The sequence below is a fragment of the Mustela lutreola genome, chromosome 8 (genome assembly GCF_030435805.1).
Source record: "Mustela lutreola isolate mMusLut2 chromosome 8, mMusLut2.pri, whole genome shotgun sequence".
NCBI lineage: Eukaryota > Metazoa > Chordata > Mammalia > Carnivora > Mustelidae > Mustela > Mustela lutreola.
In genome coordinates, this window is record NC_081297.1 from 44,579,989 (window position 1) to 44,599,884 (window position 19,896).

A 19,896-nucleotide genomic window follows, 5' to 3' on the forward strand; every position below is an offset into this window, starting at 1 on the left:
CCTGCCTTTCCCTAGAGAGGTTTCTCTCCAACGAGGAGAGGGGGCAGATGCGGGGGGCTGGGGCGCGGGTGGGGGGATGTTCAGCAAGAAGGTCTGTACAGCAGGACACAGGGACAGATGGACAGATGGCTACCAGGGAAGCCTATTGGACGCAAAGAGACATTCTGGCAGGTTGTGGGGGAACAGGGTTCAGTCGGCGGGGGGTGGGGGGGTTGTCCAGGGCCCAGGTCTGATTGATAGGTATGTCTTGGAGACTAGCAGGCTTCCAGGCCAAGCTGCCAGGGTGGGGGCGGGGGCTTGTTCCAGCTCCAGTGGGGGACTTGCTCAAAACTGTGTGGGAGGGGCGCCTGGGTGGCTCAGCGGGTTAAGCCGCTGCCTTCGACTCGGGTCATGAACTCGGAGTCCTGGGATCGAGCCCCGCATCGGGCTCTCTGCTCAGCAGGGAGCCTGCTTCCTCCTCTCTCTCTCTCTGCCTGCCTCTCTGCCTGCTTGTGATCTCTCTCAATAAATCTCTCTCAAATAAATAAATAAAATCTTTAAAAAAAAAAAAAAAACTGTGTGGGAAAACTATTAATCATTCCCATTCCTGCTTCTGAAGCTGGGACTGGATGGATACCACTGAGAGGGAGCCCAGGTCCCCTAAAGTAAGGCCTAGAGAGCTGATCCAGTGGGCCCATCCTGGGGTCATGGGGGATGTGCTCAGGACACTGTGTCTGGGGGCCCAGTCAGCACTCCACTGCACCCCCGCCCCACTGCCTCGGGGAGCAGGGAGCCCTACTGCACATCCAGCCAGGCCCTCTGGGAGGGCTGGGGCCTGACGCTGCCGTGGGGAGGAGCAGGAGGCTTGTCCCACCTCTCTGGGGACAGGGAATGAGGTGGGTCCCAACCTCAGCTTGTTGGCTGATCGAAGGAGGGCAGTTAGAGCCAGTGGGAAGTCTGGCTTTCCTGACACTGAGGGGGGCCATCAGGAATTAAAAGCCCCTCAGATCCCAGGCTTGGCTCCAGGTGCCGCTGACCCAGGCTGATCTGCCTCCTAGGCCAGGCCTCCCTGCGCTGCCAGTGGGGCCCAGGGAAACCACCCCAGTGAGAGCGGGTAAGCCCCTACCTGGGGAAGGGACCCTGTGGTGCCTGGGCGTCTGGTCTTCAGAGAGAGGCTCCAGGCATGGTTTCAGCCCTAAGACCTTTGCTGGGCCCGGCCTGGAAAGTCAGGGCCACAGCAGAGCTGGGACGGAGGTTGTGTGCCCATCAACAGAGAGGAGGGCACTTTCCAACCAGAAGCACTGGGTGAGCAGGTAATAGGAGTCCAGCAGTTGTGATGGTGCCCCTTCTCGGCGGTCCCTGGCACTCACGGTCCCTACCCAGTGAACACTGCCATCTCAGAGCTCCTGTTCTGTCCTAAGGCAGCTTCCCTGCCACCCAGTGTAATTATCGCTCTCTTTCGGCCTGGCCCCTTTCAAGGTTCATCCACTCCCCCCACTGAGTCCCCCCAACCGTGACTCCTGTTGTCTAGGCCTGCATTTTTTTAAGGGCATTCCCTGCCTTGGTCAAGGGCACCAGAGGTGACTGAATCTGTGGGCTCCATCTGTCAGCCACTCTGCTCCGAAGGCTAGGACTGTAGCCACCTGTTACAGGAAAGGCACGGGGCGGGGGGTTGGGGGGTGGCAGGGAGAGACAAGTACAGGAGATCAGCTGGGCAGCCACCCGGGGAGGCGGCAGCAAATTGGTCACAAGTTATGAAAACGGGGCTGACAAAGACAGAGCCAGAAATAAACTCACTGGGTGACATCATGTGACGTCTGGGTGACCGCACACACACATTAGAAACTAGGTCATCTGGAACCTCTGAGAGTGGGGGAGGATGCTGCGTCTCCTAGCTGGCTCGGGGCACTCCCTCTGGGGCACGGGGTAGGCGTCAGGGCAACGCAGATTCACTTTAGCCCTAGCCAATAGTCCCTTCCTTGTCTTGGCAGGCTTTGCTAATGGGCTTCAAGTGAGAGGGGATCTTAACGAAGGACAGAAATGAACTCTTGGCACAGTACTGGAGAGCCCGGCCTGACTCGGGGCAGATACTTCCTGAAAGGGCTGGGATGGGGCAGGCCACTGTAGTGCCCAAGGGCTTTGAGTGCCTCGGCTCCGCGGGGCCTCACAAAAGCAGACACTCTGATTCTGGTGGGCCCTGTTCAGCAGTCAGTGAGCCCTGCTCGGCTCTCCTGTGCAACTGTGATGGTGTGGGGGATCTTTCAGCCACGCCTCCTGGAGGCAGGTCTGAAGCCTTCCTGGAGGAGGCACAGGGAGCAGGATTTAAAGGCTGCCGGGCTGGTTGGGAATGGCAGCAGGAGGAATGCCGGTGCCTTTATAGCACCTGCTTCTCTCGCCTGCTTCTGTCTCCAAACCTCTCATGGGGGCCGCGACAGCCATTCCAGAAGGAACCCTGACTTAGGTCTGAATTCTACCTCTGCTGGCTGTATCCGTCCCTTGGGCAATCACCACCACTTCTCTGTGTGTCTGCTTCCAGGCTGGAAGAGCCTGGTTCAGATGAGTATGTTTAAGTCTTCACCTCTGCACTTCGCCTTGGCTGGGCACTATCTGGGACTAGAGAACTAGAAAACTCTTTTAAAAGGTGTGTTTGGTGGCTGTATGGCCTTATGATTCCACAGCTCTGCTGACGGGCTCCCTTTCCCTTTCCCTCTTAACTTCAGAACTTTCCTGACGTCAGAGAAGCCCTAGACAGGCAGGGCCCAGCTCCTGAGAATGTGGGAGAAGGCCCTGGGAGGAGGGGGAGGATGTGACCAGGACAGCCAACATCCCCCGGGGGTTAGGGGGTCCGCTTGGGGGCTGCTGAAGAGGAAGCCTCCCACCCCTTGCTTTCCCCACCTGGCCTGAAGCCTGGGACCCGACAGACTCAGTCTGGGGCCCAAGGAGCCAGAATGGTAACAGGACGAAGGGGTCCCTTGCTGTGTCGGGCCCCAGGAGTGAAGTGGTGTGCCCAGATTAGGGAGAAGGGGTGCTTAGGACCAAGGGAAGCATGGTGGGCGAGGCCGACCCAGGCGCCTGGGATTGAGAATCTCTTTCCAAAATGATGGTGAACAGTAGCCAGGAGTGCATTGTGCCGGAGTGTGGGGAGCAGCGAGCGAGGGAGTGTTGGGGCTGCTGGGGGCAGCTAAGGGTCCCCCACCCCCACTGGCCAGCCGTTCCAGGACAGCAGCGCAGTGGGGAACAAAGTCTACACCAGGCTCCTGGAGCCGCTGGAGTAGCGGCGCCGGTGCAGCAGGGAACCTGGTGGGCAGTACTGGTGGGGGTGGTTGTATGGGGGTGGGGGTGGGGGCAGCGGAGGCTGGTGGATGACCTTGACGGGGGAGCCTGGGCCACCCAGGGGTGTGGAGCCACAGGAGTCGGAGGAGGACGAGGCGTAGCAGGAGAGGGCCTGGCTCAGCAGGGGCTCCATGCGGGCCAAGCAGGGCTTGTCCAGGACAATGACCTTGACAATCTGCTGGCACTGCACCAGGGTCCCAGGGGGTGTGGGTGGCAGCGGCGGCAGCAGCGGGGGCTGCTCCCTCAAGGGGCTAGGCTGCGGGTCTGGCGGCGGCGCTGGCGCTCCCCTCTCGGCCCCCAGCCCGGGGTTGTGCTGAGACGTTTGAAGCCTGTTGTGAATTGACACCTAGTTTAGAAACAGCCAGAGAAGCATGAAATGTTACAAGACTAATTCCCAGCTGCTAGGACTGGCTACCCTGAGCCTCCCTCCCCAGCCCTTTCTCGTCTCCTGGGCCCCTCGGCAGCTTCCAGCCCTCACCTCGAGCCGAGCTGGCTGCCTCCCCACAGGCCTGGAGGAACTCCGGCTGCCATACAGAAGGGCCGCCCCCTTTGTGGTCCAGAGAGCTCGGCTCTCAGGCCTTTCTCCTCACCTGGGGCTCTGCAGGCCTCTGCAGTCACATCTCACGGGTAAACCTCTCTCTACTTCCCTCTCTACTAACCTCTGAGCTTAGAAAACAGGACAATGGTCTTTGCCTTCTCCCTGCCTCCCAGGGCTATGGCGAGGACAAACAGAGACCAGACACAGGGACAGTCCATCATCTTTGAGCCTTTCAAGCCCCCTCCTCCCTTTGTTAAAGGGGAAGCTTCACCAGCCCTGTTGAATCACAAAGGAGCCCAAACCCAGAACACTGGGGGCCTCTGAAGGGACGATCTGGACCTACCCTGTCCTCCTAGATTTCCCCAGGGCCAAAACCATGAATCTAAAAGCAACCCAGATAGCCAAGGCCAGAGCTCAGTCCCCAGCTGCCTTTCTGGGCCAGCCTGCATCCTGGTTAAATTTGTCCGACTGCAGGAGAGGATCCTCAGAAAGGACTCTAATCGTTATGCCCTCCCTCGACCCATGGAGGTCACTCTGAACCAACCTGGCCTTCTCTCCCTAGCAGGGGGAGGTTGGGGAAATGGGAGAAAAGAAGCTCAAGCCTTCTGGGGGGTGGGATGTGTTTAGTTCCTCACCTTCCAGCTCCCCATGGGGAATGTGTGGCAAATGTTGCCACACAAACCCCTTCTAACCCCTGGCCCTCTGAGGTGGCTGACACCCTTCACTCTGAGGCATCCTACTGTCTTTGGGCCACCACCACCCAGGATGGGCTCTCAGAGCACAGAGGGGGACATCAAGGCTGGAGTGGAGGAGTCCTGATTGCCAGGTCTAGACCAAGATGCCCATCTCGGAGCTGTACACCAGGGGTTCCTAACCGAATTTATTGGCACAGGAAACAATTTCTGGAACCCCCCCCCCTTCTGGGCCCAAGCACTCCCCATGGGCTGCTTCCCTCTCCACAGTCCCCCAAGCCCCTGCTTTGTCTACCCTTTCAATAGCCACAAACCCTGCTGTGCTCAGCACATTGGAGGCTCTCCTCTTCACTCTCAGCCTCCAGCCTTGGCAGCATTTTCTAGGCTGAGATCCATCTCCCCCCAGTCAAATGAAGGAGCCCCCCCCCCCAGTCCCTCAGTGCTCTGCTGAGACACAGGGTAGGCAGAGGGCATAGCTGGGGCCCACCTTCTTCTTGGGGAGCCCTCTGCCTCTGCCATCCCCACTCTGGCAGAAGGCTTCTGCCCTCCACTGCTGGAGGGGACCAGCTCCTTTCTCCACCTGCCTGTATTCTGAGTTACTCCCCAAGAGAATAGTGGCCTAGAGAGTGGGGGCAGGCCTTCTGCTCTCCTGCTCCCCCAGATTTTACAGCTGGTGTCTAGTTGCCCTAGTCCAGACCCACTGGACTTCCTTTTCCTCCTCCCGGCCCGCACCCCTCCCTCACGCAACCCACAGCTCTTGGCTCATCTCCGCCCCCTCATCACCTCTTACTTTCCGGACCCCCCCCCCCCCCCACTGCCTGGCCCTCCCTTCTCTCCACCTCAGCCTGGATTCCTTATCTTTAATGGTAAGTGAGAAGCAGGAAGTGACAGCAAAACATTTCATTCTGACCCCCTTCTTACCTCCCTGCTAATGGAAGAACAGAGAGAGAGCGGGGGAAGAGAGAGAGAGAGAGAGAGGATGGATCATGAGTAGCAGGTCAGAACAGCTCGGAGAAGATGGAGAAGCGCCTGCCAGAGGGGCTCGGCCAGGCAGTGCCGGAGAGAGGGCAGAGGACGAGAGAGCTTGGGGTCCAGCTGAGAGGCTGGGGGCAGCGAGGCTGCCCTCAGTGCAGGGGAGCAGAGGCTGGCAGGGCCCCGGGCTAGCTGGGGGTGGCAGCCTTGCAGATAGCCACGTGGCCCTCTGGCAGGTGGGGGGGGGGGGAGGACCGGCCATCAGATGGCTTGTGCTCCCTAGGCAGCCAGGCTAAGGCAGGGCAGAGCTGGGAGAACAAACCCGACGGCTGGGAGCCTTGTGTGTTTATCTGCAAGGCTAGAGAATGGGCAGCTGCAGGAAGATGGGGAGAAGAGGGGGCACGGGATGGGATACCCACCCTGGGGGCTTGTCAGCTGCTGGGGCAGGAAGCTCCTCCGTGTAAAGGTGCCTCCTCCAGACCCAGGTGTGTGGGGGGTGGGGGCCATGGGAAAAGAGGGAAGAAGCTGGGCTCCCCTGGGGCATCATGGTGGGCAGGCTCCTCCCTCCCTCTAAGTGGGGGCTCCTCCAGCTGGGGGTGGGGCTGGGAAAGGAGGTGTCTGTGTGTGAGAAGCTATTCATCCCTAGAGGCCTGGCAGAGGAGTGAGGGGTTCACTGGGGTGGGAGGGGAGAATGGGGGAGGACTGGGGCCCAGGGGAGCTTATAGGGGGCTCTAAGTAGGCCCCCCACTTGCGGGCTTGGCAAGGACTAGCTGCGGCGGCTACCTCCCCAGCCTCTCCCTGTGTGGCTTGGGAGGGAATCCCCCTCCCACGTGGGGAGTCTTCGGATACCTCTGCTGTCCCCCCAGGGAAATCCCCAAGGTGACCCAACCCTGCTCTCCCTCACTGGCTCCCACATGCACCCCTACGCCATGGGCCGCTTTACAAATGGACGGGCGGGTCCAGGGAGGAGATCCCCACTCTCAGCTGCCCCCTGTCTCTGTTCTCCAACTGTCCCAAGAGGCAGCTGGGCGGGCAGGGTCCGCCCCGGAAGTGGGCCCTAGGGCTGGACGTGAGGAGTGAGTCTCCAGAGGGGCCCAAGCTCCCTCCTGTGGGGGACAGACACCCCACGGGGAAGGACCGGTGGCTTCCCTGCTAGAGCGTGTATTAGGGGATCAGTGAGCAGTCTGCTGGGGAGGTGGTTTGGGGGGCTGTGAGCAGAGTCGCTACGGAGGCATCATGGGCATCGTCTGCAGGTGTCAGTCTGGGAGCTCGGCCTCGGAGAGCACGCGGCCGGGGAATGGGCAGAGAGGGCTGTGGTTTAATTAGGCGCTGGAACAGTGGCATTACCCATGCTAGCAGTAACTTTTAATTGTATCTCTTGAAATTGGTAAAATGGTGAGTCGGGCTGGGGAGGCATTGATTAATACCTGAGAAGAGAAACAACAGAGACAGTGAGAAGAAGGACAAGCAGGGGTTCGGAACCACTCACCTGGGCGACCAGGCGTCCACTTACCTCCACCGTGCTCTCCACTGGCTTCTCCCCCAGCGCCGCTTCCCTTTTGGCTTTGAATGCAAAGAGCACAGGGCTCACTCTCTACCCAACCCAATACAAATTTCTGCCTTTCCCAGCCACCGCCCCGCCCCGGCCCCCCACAACCCGACCTGATACCAAGCATCCTTGCAGTTAGCTGGTGTGGACAGAAGACTCCGGGTACTGTGCCACTCCTGACTGGGACGCAGCCCCAGGGCGGTGGACCTGAAGGCAGAGCCCAATTCTGCCCCTTGGTTGCTGTGTGCCCTTGGGCATGCAGACTACAGGATCTCTGATGGTTTTTATGTGAGCATTGTTGAGTCTCGTTTACCCATGGTCAAAGCCTCCCCAATAGGGACAGTGAAAGTCAGCTTCATGGTGCCATTGGCTCTCAGTAACACAGGGAGGCTCCGCTGTTAACCTGTCCCTGACCAGTGCAGGCCCCTTGAGGGAGAGGCAGTGTTCCTTTTGTGTTCCTATCCCCGCTACTTAGCTCTGGGGTGGGGATTCAGTAAACTGAGGCCTGTACAGGGCCTGGCGTGGGAAGCGTGGCTGTGTGAGCCCTACAGGGCATTCTGACTGGCTTGGCACAGCACCAGGAACCCTGCGGGCCTCCAGGGACAGTGTGGTGGCTTTCTCTGGCTCAGTCCCAGCTGCCTCCCTGGCCTTCATCAGGTCTCCCACAGCCCCTTTGGGGAGCCCCTCTGACTGCTGTGTGCCCATGTGTGTCTATGTGTGTGTCGGTGCATGTGCGCTCCCATGTGCGCAAGTTCCCTTGCTGGGTCCATCTCTCTGCTCTCTGTAGCATAAGAGGGAGCTATGCCATTGTTTGGGACCAAGAAGAACCCCAAGCAGGAGGTGACTGATGGACCAGGCCCTGGAGACAGGCATCCTGGCCTGACCAGGGGGTGCAGCTTCCAAAAGAGGCAGGCTGAGCTGTAGAGTGGGGTGGGATGTCAAGTAATTAATCACAGCTGAGGTTTGGCTCTGGAGTTTACACAGCTGTGCAAACAAGCAGTGACCCGTGTACTATGACCTGATAGAAATGGAGGGGCTGGCTGGACACTCAGGCCGGGTGGAGAATTATGAATGCGCGATGTCAGGCCAAACCCACACAAGGAAGATGACGTCACAGTGAGAATCCCCGTGCAGCTAAAGGAGCCTCAGGTCTTGCTTGGGAAAGGAATCCCATCTCCAGAGTGACCAAGGCCTGCAGTACCGTCTGGCCCAGCATCGTGGTGTCACAGCTGTCACCGGGGGCCGGGGCCCAGCATGAAACCCACCAGAGTGTCTCGGCTCAAGCCACGGTCTTGCTGGACCTGGTCTTCTAGTGCTTGCAAGGGGCACACGGCAGGCACTTGATAAGGGTTTGTTAAATGTAAGAATAAATGGCTGAATTAATTAACCAGTGAACAGTTCTGGATGGTTTACTGGAGGTCTGTTCATGGATGGAGTTCATTCTTATGCCATCTTGGCCTCTGATTTTTATTTGGGACTGCAGAGAGGGGGTGGCGGTGATACTTCTCCCTGCGGTGGGGGACGGTAAGGTGAAGGCCAAGAGGTAGAAAGTAGGAAGATGTCAGTGGCAGAAAGGAAGCAGATCTAGAGAACATGGCCTGAGCTGATAACAAAATCTGAAACCGGCTTGAGTCGTCTGGAGTGAATAAGTCAGTCTGAAGAAACCACGGGGGAAAACGGGTTTGAAGGTTTATCTGGATGTTGGGGTGGGCTGACTCTGGCCTGGAGCACTTGTGGCTCATTAGGAAAAAGACTCGACTGGCAGACCAAGATTTCCAGATCCTTCTACCGTCCTCCTCACTGGGCTCCCATCATAGGCAGTAATTTTTCTCAAGCTGTTTTACTTTATTACACCTCCCACCCCCCAGTGAACCCCAGCAGTCCCCGGGGAGTCTGGATGCAGGGTGGGTGCGTGCATGGGAGGCTCCCCCACTGGGGCCAGGCGTCTGGGCTCTTGGCCCCACTTCTCTAGGGAGGATAGTGACATTTCACAGGGACCCAGGGCCTCAGGGCAGCATGTAAATGGACACGTTCCTCCCTTGTTGTCCTCCTCACTCCCACTACTAAGGCCCGTGAGATTAGCCTGGAGCTCTGAGTAGAAAGAAATGACCATGGGAATGAGCACTTCCCTCATCCCAATTCCCCAGGAACCCAGGGCTGGGGGCGGAGAGTGGCCTCCCTGTGGGCCCAGGGCCATCACAGGCCTGGGGTTTGGGACTCTAGAGTGGAACCAGGGCTCACCTGTAGGCGATCCTTGCTTCGACTGCGGGTCCACCTGCGCCCCGCTGGACTTGAAGGAGAGCGTCTTTGCTCCCTGCTGCTTCTCCAGCTCCCCTAGAGGATGGAGAGGAACCCAACCTCAACCACAGTGAGATGGGAGAGGAGTAAGGAGAGAACAGGGAGAGGGGCTGCTCCCTGACCGAGGCTCTAACATGTGACCTGAGTCTGGCACCCTCTTCACAGCAAATTAGAGACCCACCAGAACCACAGTTTCTTGCTCTGTCTGTGGGGATGCTAACGGCGGCTCCAGTGTCATAGAGGCAGCATAAGAGGCGGAGAGGGCAGCGGGCAGTCTGGGTTTGAATCCTGGTTCTAGGACTTCTTAGCTGTGCGACTATGGGTAACTTACTTAACCTCTCCATGCCTCACTCGAGGGGACAGCAGTACCCACTTCCAAGTGTGGGTAAGCGGATTTCAAGAGGAAATGCACCAAAGCCCTTTAGGAGGCGGCCCGGCTCATGGCAAGTGCTCAGTGAATATTAGCTTTTATGACAACACGGACGAATCACCTGGCACAGAGGACCTTAGTGACGGTTGGGGCCAGCCTGCGTCCCTTGCACCTGATGGGAAAGAGCCTGCCCAGCTGGCTGAGCTCCCCCAGGGAGGAGATTCCCCACCTGAGAATGTCGGTGGCTGCCCAACCCCCAGGACATCCGCCTTGCCCTCAACCTTGATTCCTCTCACTACACTGTAAGCCTGGTCCAGACATGATTCAATCACTCCTTCAGGGTCTCTCTTCCAGGAGATACAACTCAGGTTCCTTTTATTAAAGCTGCTCTCCTGGGTCCCATTTCCTGTGTCCCTAGTTGTCTATAATCCAGGGCCTTGGACTGCAAACCTCCAAGCCAGCACAGGTTGTCCTGACTGCCTGAATCACACCATCAGTCCATACTTCATACTTCTGCTGAGCGGAGGGTTGTCGCTCCCCGGAGAGGGGCTGTCTTGGCTTTGGAGAAATTAGCATTGTAATTATAGGAGTCCGAGGAACTTAGTGCAAATCTTGTTTTTTCACTGACTGTATGAACTTGGACAACTTCCTTCAGCTTGGTTCCTTATTTGTAAAATGAGGACAAGCCTCCCTGACTCATGGGCAGTGGCAGCAAGGATCAGATAACAGAAGAGGGCCAGCACGCAGCCCAGCGCCGGGCATGGAATAAACGGTGGCTCTGCTGTTTCCATTTTCCTTTGTCTATTTCCTTCCCTCCCTCCCTCCCTGCCCGTGCTTCATCTTTTCTTAGCTGTTGCTTCCCCTTCTCTGCATCTGAAGAGGAGGAGCCAGACGTGAGTGAGCCTCTCTCCCTGCTCCCCTGCCCTCTGGGCAGCAGGGAAGGACATTGCTCTTGATAGACGGATTCTGGCAATATCTACTCCTTTGTGCTTTGGGAGGGCTGGGTATGCTGCTCCCAGGCGGGTGGGGGCAAAGGGGCCTCTTCCAGCAATGCACTGTGCCTCCCCGGGGCGGCGCAGAGCCATCTTTAACATTTCGACAATGACAGAAGTGACCTTTTAGGGTGTGTCCTTGAGAATGTTCAAGATCAGCAGCCAAGGTGGCATGTCAGAGCCTCCGGTCCCGCCGCTGAGCTCAAGCATGCCAGCAGAGTACAGCAGGGGAATTTACACTCCACCCCCCCACCTCCGAGCCCTACAGTCTGGGCTGGTCGGCTCCTCTTCCAACCTGACTGAGCTGTTTCCTTATGCTATTATAAACGGAACCTCTTTCGTCAATGTTAGAGTAGAAAGTACATGAACCTCAGAAGCAGACCTAAAATGCAAGTGCCACGTTTACTTCTAAGATGCCCGATGTTAAACACATCCCTTAACTTCCCCGGAAGCTGGTCTGTAAACTGGGGACGAGCACCACCTTGCAGCATCACTGTGAGCGCTGTAAGCAAACTGCCCCGGCATGTAGTAGGTGCTCCAAAAACGCTGTTAAAAAGCACTGGCCTGTCCCGTTGCTGCCTTGCCCCCAAAGTCCCTTTGCTTTTCCTATTGCCTAATGGGTTTAAGTTAATTTAGAAGCACTTTCCAACAAACTGACCATAGAAGGCAGACCCGAAATCTATCTGATCTTTTCGTTTCTGAATCCACGGTTGTTTGATTTCCCATGAAAGGCAGTCTGAAGCCAAGGGCGATGTTCCTGCAGGAAAAGCTTGCAAGTGGGCACAGCTTGTGGGCCCTTGCTGCTCCCTTCCTCAATCACCAAGTTACCTGGCAAACCACCTCCCCCTTCAGAGAGGCCCATGGAGTTTCTAAAACGCCTGAATTGGAGTACTCAAGAATCCAGGCATTCCTTAGGGGAATCAAAAGACAGCTCCTAGATGAGGGAGAGTCAGAAAACCAGGCAGGACCCTTCAAAAAGACCATATGGTGAAAAAATAAAGTTGGGGGACGATTCTAGATGAGAAGAGATGAACGAAATGAAGCAGACAGATGTAAGGTGTGAGCCAGACTGGATCCAGAGGTCTCTGTCTCCCCTGGGCACACAGACCATTGAGGTTGGCATGGCTGCCTTGCTCGGCTGGCTCAGCCGCGCTGGCCAGACACAGCCGGTCCTCCGCTCCGGGGGTCCACATGCAGCCCCACAGCCTGGTGGGTGTGCACACAGGTGTGCGCGCTCTAGCGAGCCCCCACTTCAATTGTGAAGAAATGGGAGCAGATGCAGTGGGCCTGGAGCAGGGCTCGGAAGACGGGAGCGGCCAGCTCACCCCACTGCATTCACTCCAGGGCAGGGGCAGGAGTCAGACTCCTGCCACAAGCAGCCTCCATTCCCTGCTGACAGGGAGCCCACCCGCCCTCCCCGCCCTCCCCGCCCTCCCCGCCGTGCCGCCCCCCCCCCCCCCCCGTGGCCCTTACACTCTATCCGGATCTGCTCGAGCTCCGTCACCTCAGCGATGGACTCCTTCAGATCTTCCACAAACTTCTGCATCTCGTCCGAGCCCAGGGCACAGAAATGCAGCACTTGCTTCTTCTCAGAGCCCGAAAGTGGGGTCACCAGGGTGATGCCGTGAGAGTAGTCTGGAAAGGAGACCCCAGGCCCGCGTGGCCGTGAGCAACAGCAGGGGAGGCTAGAGGCAGCCCCGTGGGGAGAATGACCAGGGACTTTGGGGCCCTTGTCCCCTCCTCCTCCCTCCAGCCTCCAACTTTCCCCTCCAAAACTGCCTCTGCCACGTCTCCGGGTCTGCGGGAGACTTACACTCGTTCTCAAAGAGATGGAACTGCATGCCCAACAGGCCGACTGATTTGCAGAAGGTGTATGTGGAGGAGCTCTTCTTCTTTGGGCAAAGTTTCAGAATCTGTTCAGAGAGGGACAGAGACAAGCACTGACAGCGCACGGGTGTGTGTGTGCTCGGGTGCACACACGCACGGGGCACTGGGGAACACACGAGTGCATACAAAGAAATGTGAACACGCTTGTACACTTAGTTTCATTCACACATATTCACATGTTTCTATATACACACACGCATACACATTGCTATATATGTGTCCACACACATACACATGCGTGTATACAAATGTATATAAATACACACTATCTCAAAATATGGTGTTTTTTTTTTAACTTGCTAAACTCCTCAGTGGCTCTTCCCACCGCAGTTAGAAGAAGCCAGCCCACACTCCCTGCCTCTCCCCATCTTTTCCAGGCCTCACTCTGGCTTTATGCTGGGTCCTACTGTCCTCCTTTCCGTGGCCTGAATAAGGCAAGCTCAGTCCCCCCGCAGGCCCTTTGCACATGCTATCCCGGGGCCGCAACCCTCCCTGCAGCTTTTTGCGTGGCTGGGCTACTCTCATTACTTACATCTCAACTCATGTGGCCTCCTTAGGAATCCCCTCCCTGAGTAGCCCAAGTAGCAAACAGAAACAAACTGCACCAAATCCCCCCTCACCGTTGCTTGCTTTTATCCCACCTTCTTCCCAATTTGATAATATCTTGTTAATTTCTTAGTTATTTCCATCTCCCTCCCCAAGGAAAATGGAAACTTAGCCAGTTGCTCAATACACAAATGCTTCCTCAGCGCCCTTCCTCCAGCTGGGCCCTGGAGACACTGGAGCCACCAAAAGAGAGAAATAACTACAGCATTCTGAAGGAGGTCCCCAGGGACAGGGCTGAGGCTGAGGAGGGGCCGCAGGGTGTCCCGGCCCGGCCAGTCCACTCACCACCAGCAGGTCGTTGAAGAGGAACACCTCCCTCTGATGCGCGGCCTGTTTCTGCAGCTTGTTCACATCTGTCACCTCAAAGAGACGGCTGCAGCAGACCAGGCGGCGGTGGGGCACAGACAGCACCTGGAGCAGGGGCGTGGCCATTGAAAAGAGCTTCCAGGTTGTTCAAATATGGCCGCCGTCTACCCGTTTCCCTCTAAGACCTTCTGGAGGGCCCCCCCACGACCCAGGCTGCCCGCTGCAGGGCTGCACCTCCGTCCCCTTGTCCCCTGTACACCAAATCCTAGTATGCCGGAGGGAGGGGATGGCCGGGAGGCCTTGGATCTGCTGTGTGTAACAGTCTACTGCAGTGGCACCTGCAGAGCAGGCAGATGCTGAGACCTCAGCAATGGAGGTGCCTGGGGAGCTCAGTCAGTTCAGCGTCTGCCTTTAGCTCAGGTCATGATCGCGGGGTCCTGGAATAGAGTCCCACATTGGGCTCCCTGCTCAGTGGGGAGTCTGCTTCTTCCTCTCCCACTCCCCCTGCTTGTGCTCTCACTCTCTGTCAAACTAATAAATAAAATCTTAAAAAAAAAAAAAGACCTCAGCAATCAAGGGTCTGGGCAAAAAGGACCATCCCAGTGCAGAGGAGCCCAGTGCAGAGCTCAGATGACATCCCCATGTTGCTTCTGGGTCAGCAATTTAGGAGGAGAAAGTTGAAAGAAATACCAGAACCCACTCTACATCCTTTATATTTATGGCATGAACAGCCTCTGCTGATGTGTGAGTAGTAATCTATAAAGCATCATTACCAGCATGGACCATATTGCCTGTGACATAGGTCATAACTGAGGGGCAGCCAGTGGTTGGGACACCAGAGTCTAGAAGGCTTTTTAGCTCTTTCCTGTCTTCTGTTCAGTAGGACCATTCAGGAACGCTCAGCATCCCGCCCATCCTTAGTCTCCCCATCGGGCCATCCGGATGCTTCAACCCTAGATCACTGGCCAGTCTTTCCCAACACCTCAGCTCAAGCCCTCATGCTGTGGTGGCTGGTAGCCACGAGGAAATGAGGCAAGAGGAAATGGTGTGGGTGTGGGGGTGCCACACAGTGGGAATTCAATCACTATGAAGTGACCAAATAATGCAAAAGTGTTTCTGAAAGGGAAGGAGGAGAATGGGAAGAGATGTCACACAGGAGACAGAAGCAGGCTCAAGGTGGGGGGCTTGGCAGCCATGGGAAGCGACCCCCATGGGGTGAGTGCTGTTCTGTGGGGGGCACTTACTGTCTTCATGCCCACGATGGACTTCTCCACCTTGGTGACATACGTGACGTGGTCCTCATTGGACTTGAGCTCCTTCTGCTGTATCCTTTCATAGATGCCTACCACCAGCTCCCTGGGGATGTCGGCACCATCATCCACACCTACCAGCAATGGACAGGGAAGGGAAGGTCAGGGAGGCAGCGGAGGGAGGGTGGGCGGTCGTAGAGGCCAGGAGCCAGAGAGGGGAAACCCTACCAGACTGAGTCTCTTCAAGGGTGGCCTTGATTTTGCCCCTGTCCCTGTTCCAAAGCCTTCAGTGACAACTCCCTTTACCTACTGAATTAAGGACAGGCTCCTGAGCCAGGCACCAGAATACTATAATATAACACACACTGCAGCCTCATCTCCTGCTGTTCCATGACCGGAACCTCCATTCCCCACTCCCGCCTCTTTCCCCATCCCCAAATACAGCCTCCATGCTCCTGCTCAGTGCCTTGCTTCTGTAGTTCTCTTATCCTCCGTGCATTTGTCTACCCCCACCCCGCTCCCTGTCCCCACCATGAGAGTCTCTTGACAGCTGATGTTCTAGCTTGTTCTCTCTTGGATCTCCTCCCTCTTGGACCCTCCGCACCCCTCCACACAGAGGCCTGGTGCCCCATGATTAGTTGCTGCATGTATGACACAATTCTTCCCTCACTGGGAGCGTGGGAGGTGGTGGTGGTTAGACATCAGGTGAAGAGAAGCGGAGGAGACCTGACATCCATCTCCTACTTCACAGTCATTACACTCTGGCAACAAAAAAATAGTAGCACGAAATTGACCAGCATGGAAACAAATTTCTTCCGGAGGTAGAAAGAGAGGCAATAAAAAATTTCTTCTTTCTACCTTTTCTAAAGCTTTTATTTTTTTTTTAATGACTATATGTTTCTCTTACAAGAGAGAAAAGTGGAAAATAAAGCAACTTTGGCAAGTGTGCTCAGAGATTTTCTAACTTAGTGAGAGGATATTATACCTTCTACCAGCAACTCTTTGTATCAACCTTGTTTCTTCTCCATCTGACCTTGGTTCTTCAAGTCAGACACATTAGCCATGCAGCACCCCTGAGGGCCTAAAAGACATCAGGCTGGGGGCAAGAAAGAGCAGGGACCAAGACTGAACCCACAGAGGCTCCCAGCTGAAGACAGCAGGTCATACACCGCTGTTCCTCCTCAACATTCTGGTCAAAGGGAGGATTTTTAAAAGAGGGCAGGGAAGAAACAATGGCACCACGTGACCTGGGAAGTGGACTAATGAGCCGGACTGGCAAACGTGAGAGAGTGGAATGTGAAGCCAGCAGCGAGGTTAGAAGCCACTCCATACACCACAGAACCACCAAAAGGCTCTGGAATGTGGCAACAGGAATCCTTGAAAGTAGAGGTAAAGTCGGGCTGGACATAGGATCATAGCTCGATCATCAGTCTAGAAAGCATTTAGATCTCCCTGTCCCTTCTTCCACTCTGGCAGCCGACTGAGGGTTTGTCCTCTGCAAGAGGTGAGATAGGAACTCTGTTGGGGGTGGGGGGCAAGCCCAGCCAAAGGTGGGAGTCCGTGCTGAAAACTAGGGCATGGAGTTGATGTCTATACATTAAGAGACCCTCTTAGTCCTATTGACCCAGAAGATCTCAGAACGAAGGCAGCCAGACTCATACCCTCTGGGCAACAGATCAGACGTTTCTCTTCTGAGAAATCAACAGGCAGATGAGAAAAATCTGAAGATGCTGCCGTAGGGGTCCCTCAGTGAAGCAGCTCAACTAAATCACCCTATGAGAAAGCCCACTGGTCAGCAGCTCCCGCCTATACATATATATATATATATATACATATATATATATATATATATATATGCATATGTATATGTATATGCATATATATATATATATATGTTTAAAGATTGAATTTATTTGTTTGACAGACAGAGATCACAAGTAGGCAGAGAGGCAGGCAGAGAGAGAGGAGGAAGCAGGCTCCCTGCGAAGCAGAGAGCCCAATGCGGGGCTTTATCCCAGGTCTCTGAGATAGTGATCTGAGCTGAACCCACTTAACCCACTGTGCCACCCAGGCGCCCCATACTTATAGTTTTTAATCAGCCTTTTAGCTCATTCTTAAATATGAGAGAACAGCCAAGTTTCATCATGTATATATGTAAAGTGTATAAAGCAAAAGAGAAAAAGGACAGGGAATCAGAAAAAGGAAGCCAGAAGAAATAGAGACAAGCAGGGAGAAACAACTTAATAAATACCATCAGAGACATGTAAGAAGATACCACATCTAAAAAACAAGAGTAAAATCCCAGAAAAGAGGAACATTTTGAGAACAAAATGTTCTTGAAAATGAAAAACATGACAGGTAAGGTGAAAACCTTAAGGAGGAGACTCGGAAGACATCTTCAAGAAAGTCCAACAGGGGGCACCTGAGTGGCTTAGTGGGTTGAGCATCTGCCTTCAGCTCAGGTCATGATCCCAGGGTGCCAGGATCGAGTCCCACATTGGGCTCCTTGCTCAGCGGGGAGCCTGCTTCTCCCTTTCCTCGCAGCTCCTGCTCTCTCTCGCTCTCTCTGTCTCTCTCAAGTAGATAAAATCTTAAAAAAAAAAAAAAAGTCCAACAGGAAGACAAAGATGGCAAATAGAAAGCTGTAAAAATTAGAAGATCAAACTAGGAGATCTAACATCCTTACAATAGGCATTCCAGAAAGCACAGAGAAAACAAAATGGGGAGATGATCAAATACTATATTTAAGAAAACTTCCCGACAATTGGAGGACATATTTCTAGACTAAAGGATCAACCTAGTGTTAGCACAAGAGATGAGAAAAGAACTATAAAGAAACTCACCAGTTTGAAGAGATATCTGCAACCCCAGGTCCACTGAGCATTGCTTACAGTGGCCAAGATGTGGAAGAATTGAAATAAGGATCAATATAGAAGATGTAACATATATATAAAATGGAATATTGGTCATAAAAGAGAATGAAATCTTGCCATTTATGACAGCATTGGTGGACCTAGAGGTTACTGTGCTAAGTGAAGCCAAGTCAGAAAGAGAAAGAAAAACACCATAAGATTTCACTTATATGTGGGCTCTAAATATGAAACAAATGAGCACACAAAACAAAAATAGAAACAGACTCATAAATACAGAGAACACCTCCAGAGAGGAGGTGGGTTGGGGGTGGGCAAGATAAGTGAAGGGGATTAAGGGGTACAAACTTCCAGTTACAAATAAGTTAAATCACAGGGGTGTAATATATAGCATAGGAAACAGAGTCAATAACATTGTAGTAACTTTGGGCGGTGCCAGATGGTAACTAGACTGCTTTCGCAGTGTATAAAAATCACTCTGTTGTTTACCTGAAACTAACAGGATGTCAGTTACACTTCAGTTTTTAAAAAAAGAACCAAATGGAGGTGAAAAGTCATGAAAATTTAGAACACAAAGGACAAAGAGAAGAGCCTGTGAATTTTCTGAGAGAGAGAGAGAGAGAGAGAGAAATTAATATGCAAAAGGAGACAAATTGGAATGGCAGAGAAGCACCATCGTGAAAAGACAATGGAGCAGCACCTTAAGAATTCTGAGTTCCCTGTTTCCAATCTGGAATTCTTTTCCCAGCCAAACTCCCAATCAAGAGTGAGGGTAGAAAAAGCTATACTCAGACACACAGGTTCTCAGAAAGTTTGCCCCCTGTGCCCCTTTTCTATGGAAGTGAATTAGAAATGAGCAAACCACTAGTGGGTATTTACAACTAAAGATACAAACGTAGTGATCCGAAGGGTCACGTGCACCCAAATATTTATAGCAGCAATGTCCACAGTTGCCAGACTGTGGAAAGAAACCTAGATGTCCATCAACAGATAAATGGATAAAGAAGATGTGGTATATATATATACAATGGAATACTATGCAGCCATCAAAAGAAATGAAATCTTGCGATTTGCAATGACATGGATGGAACTAGAGGGTATTTATGTTGAGCGAAATAAGTAAATCAGAGAAAGACAATTATAGTATGATCTCCCTGATATGAGGAATTTGAGAAGCAAAGTTGGGGGCTTGGGAGGTAGGGAAGGAAAAACAAGATGGGATCGGGAGGGAGACAAACCATAAGAGACTCTTAATCTCATAAAACAAACTGAGGGTTGCCGGGAGGAGGGGGATAGTGAGAGGGTGGTTGGGGTTATGGACACTGGGGAAGGTATGTGCTATGGTGAGTGCTGTGAAGTGTGTAAGCCTGTATCCCTGGGACTAATAATACATTATATGTTAATAAAAAATTAAAAAAAAAAAAGAAATGAGCAAGCCATAAAATCTAGGAACTATGGACCGAACATAGAAGCAAGGTGAAGGGGGGCCCCAGATGATGGGGGAAGGGATCCCATACATACTGGAGCAGCTAAAGGCTCTGGGAGGGAGACTCCAAGAAGAACACCTCCCTGGGCTCAATGGGTTGAGAGGGACGTGATACTTAGGATGGGGAATTTGGAGAGAAATCAGTAGCGTGTACCTAAAGAGCTAAGCAAAGAGAAGAAGAACACAAGTGCTCACTTCACTCCAAGGAAAGCAGAAATAAAAAGACTTTGTAATCATGACATCCTTCCAGACTCAGCTTTGGACTGTGTTTATGTCTTAATAATATAAACGCAGTGTCGTCTTAGTGGGGTGGGCTGGGGATGGTGGATGAAAGAGAGCTAATCCTTGGATTCTGCAACAGGAGATGGCCGTGGTCGGAATGTTCGTGTCCCCCTTCCCCATGCATAGGCTGGAATCCTAAGCCTCAAAATGGATGGTATGAGGAGGTGGGGCCTTTAGAAAGTGTGGAAGTCATAAAGATAGAGTTGTCATAAGTGGGATTAGTGTCATTAAAACAACAACAACAACAACGAAGAGCTCCCCACCCCTTCCGCCATGTGAGCACACAGGTGGATGGGCCCAGCCAGAATCAGGAAGTGGGTGCTCACCAAACACCAACTTGGTCAGAGCCTTGATCTTGGGTGGCCTAGCGGGCAGAACAGTGTGAAATAAATGTCTGTTGTGTATCAGCTACCCAGTCTGTGATATTTTGTTACAGCAGCCTGAACTGATTAAGACAGAAATTAATAATACTTAAGATTAAAAAAT

The 19,896-nt window shown here is 53.8% G+C and overlaps 1 protein-coding gene across 6 annotated transcripts in view; it reads right to left on the reverse strand.

Moving 5' to 3' along the window:
* Positions 1-247: 247 nt before the first annotated feature.
* The window catches only part of IQSEC3 (IQ motif and Sec7 domain ArfGEF 3), a 102,717-nt gene continuing 83,068 nt past the window's right edge, over positions 248-19,896 (reverse strand). The window contains exons 8-15 of one of the 6 annotated variants that reach the window (XM_059184472.1): positions 14,767-14,906; positions 13,502-13,627; positions 12,537-12,636; positions 12,197-12,358; positions 9,305-9,397; positions 7,028-7,077; positions 6,862-6,941; positions 3,551-3,641 (exon numbers count right to left, since the gene is read on the reverse strand). In XM_059184472.1, coding sequence (XP_059040455.1) covers positions 6,867-6,941; positions 7,028-7,077; positions 9,305-9,397; positions 12,197-12,358; positions 12,537-12,636; positions 13,502-13,627; positions 14,767-14,906 — 746 coding nt within the window. In that variant the 3' untranslated portion in view covers positions 3,551-3,641; positions 6,862-6,866. Of the gene's footprint in view, positions 3,659-6,861; positions 6,942-7,027; positions 7,078-9,304; positions 9,398-12,196; positions 12,359-12,536; positions 12,637-13,501; positions 13,628-14,766; positions 14,907-19,896 lie in introns of all 6 variants that reach the window. The other 5 variants (XM_059184473.1, XM_059184470.1, XM_059184471.1 and 2 more) reach the window with 5 other exon arrangements.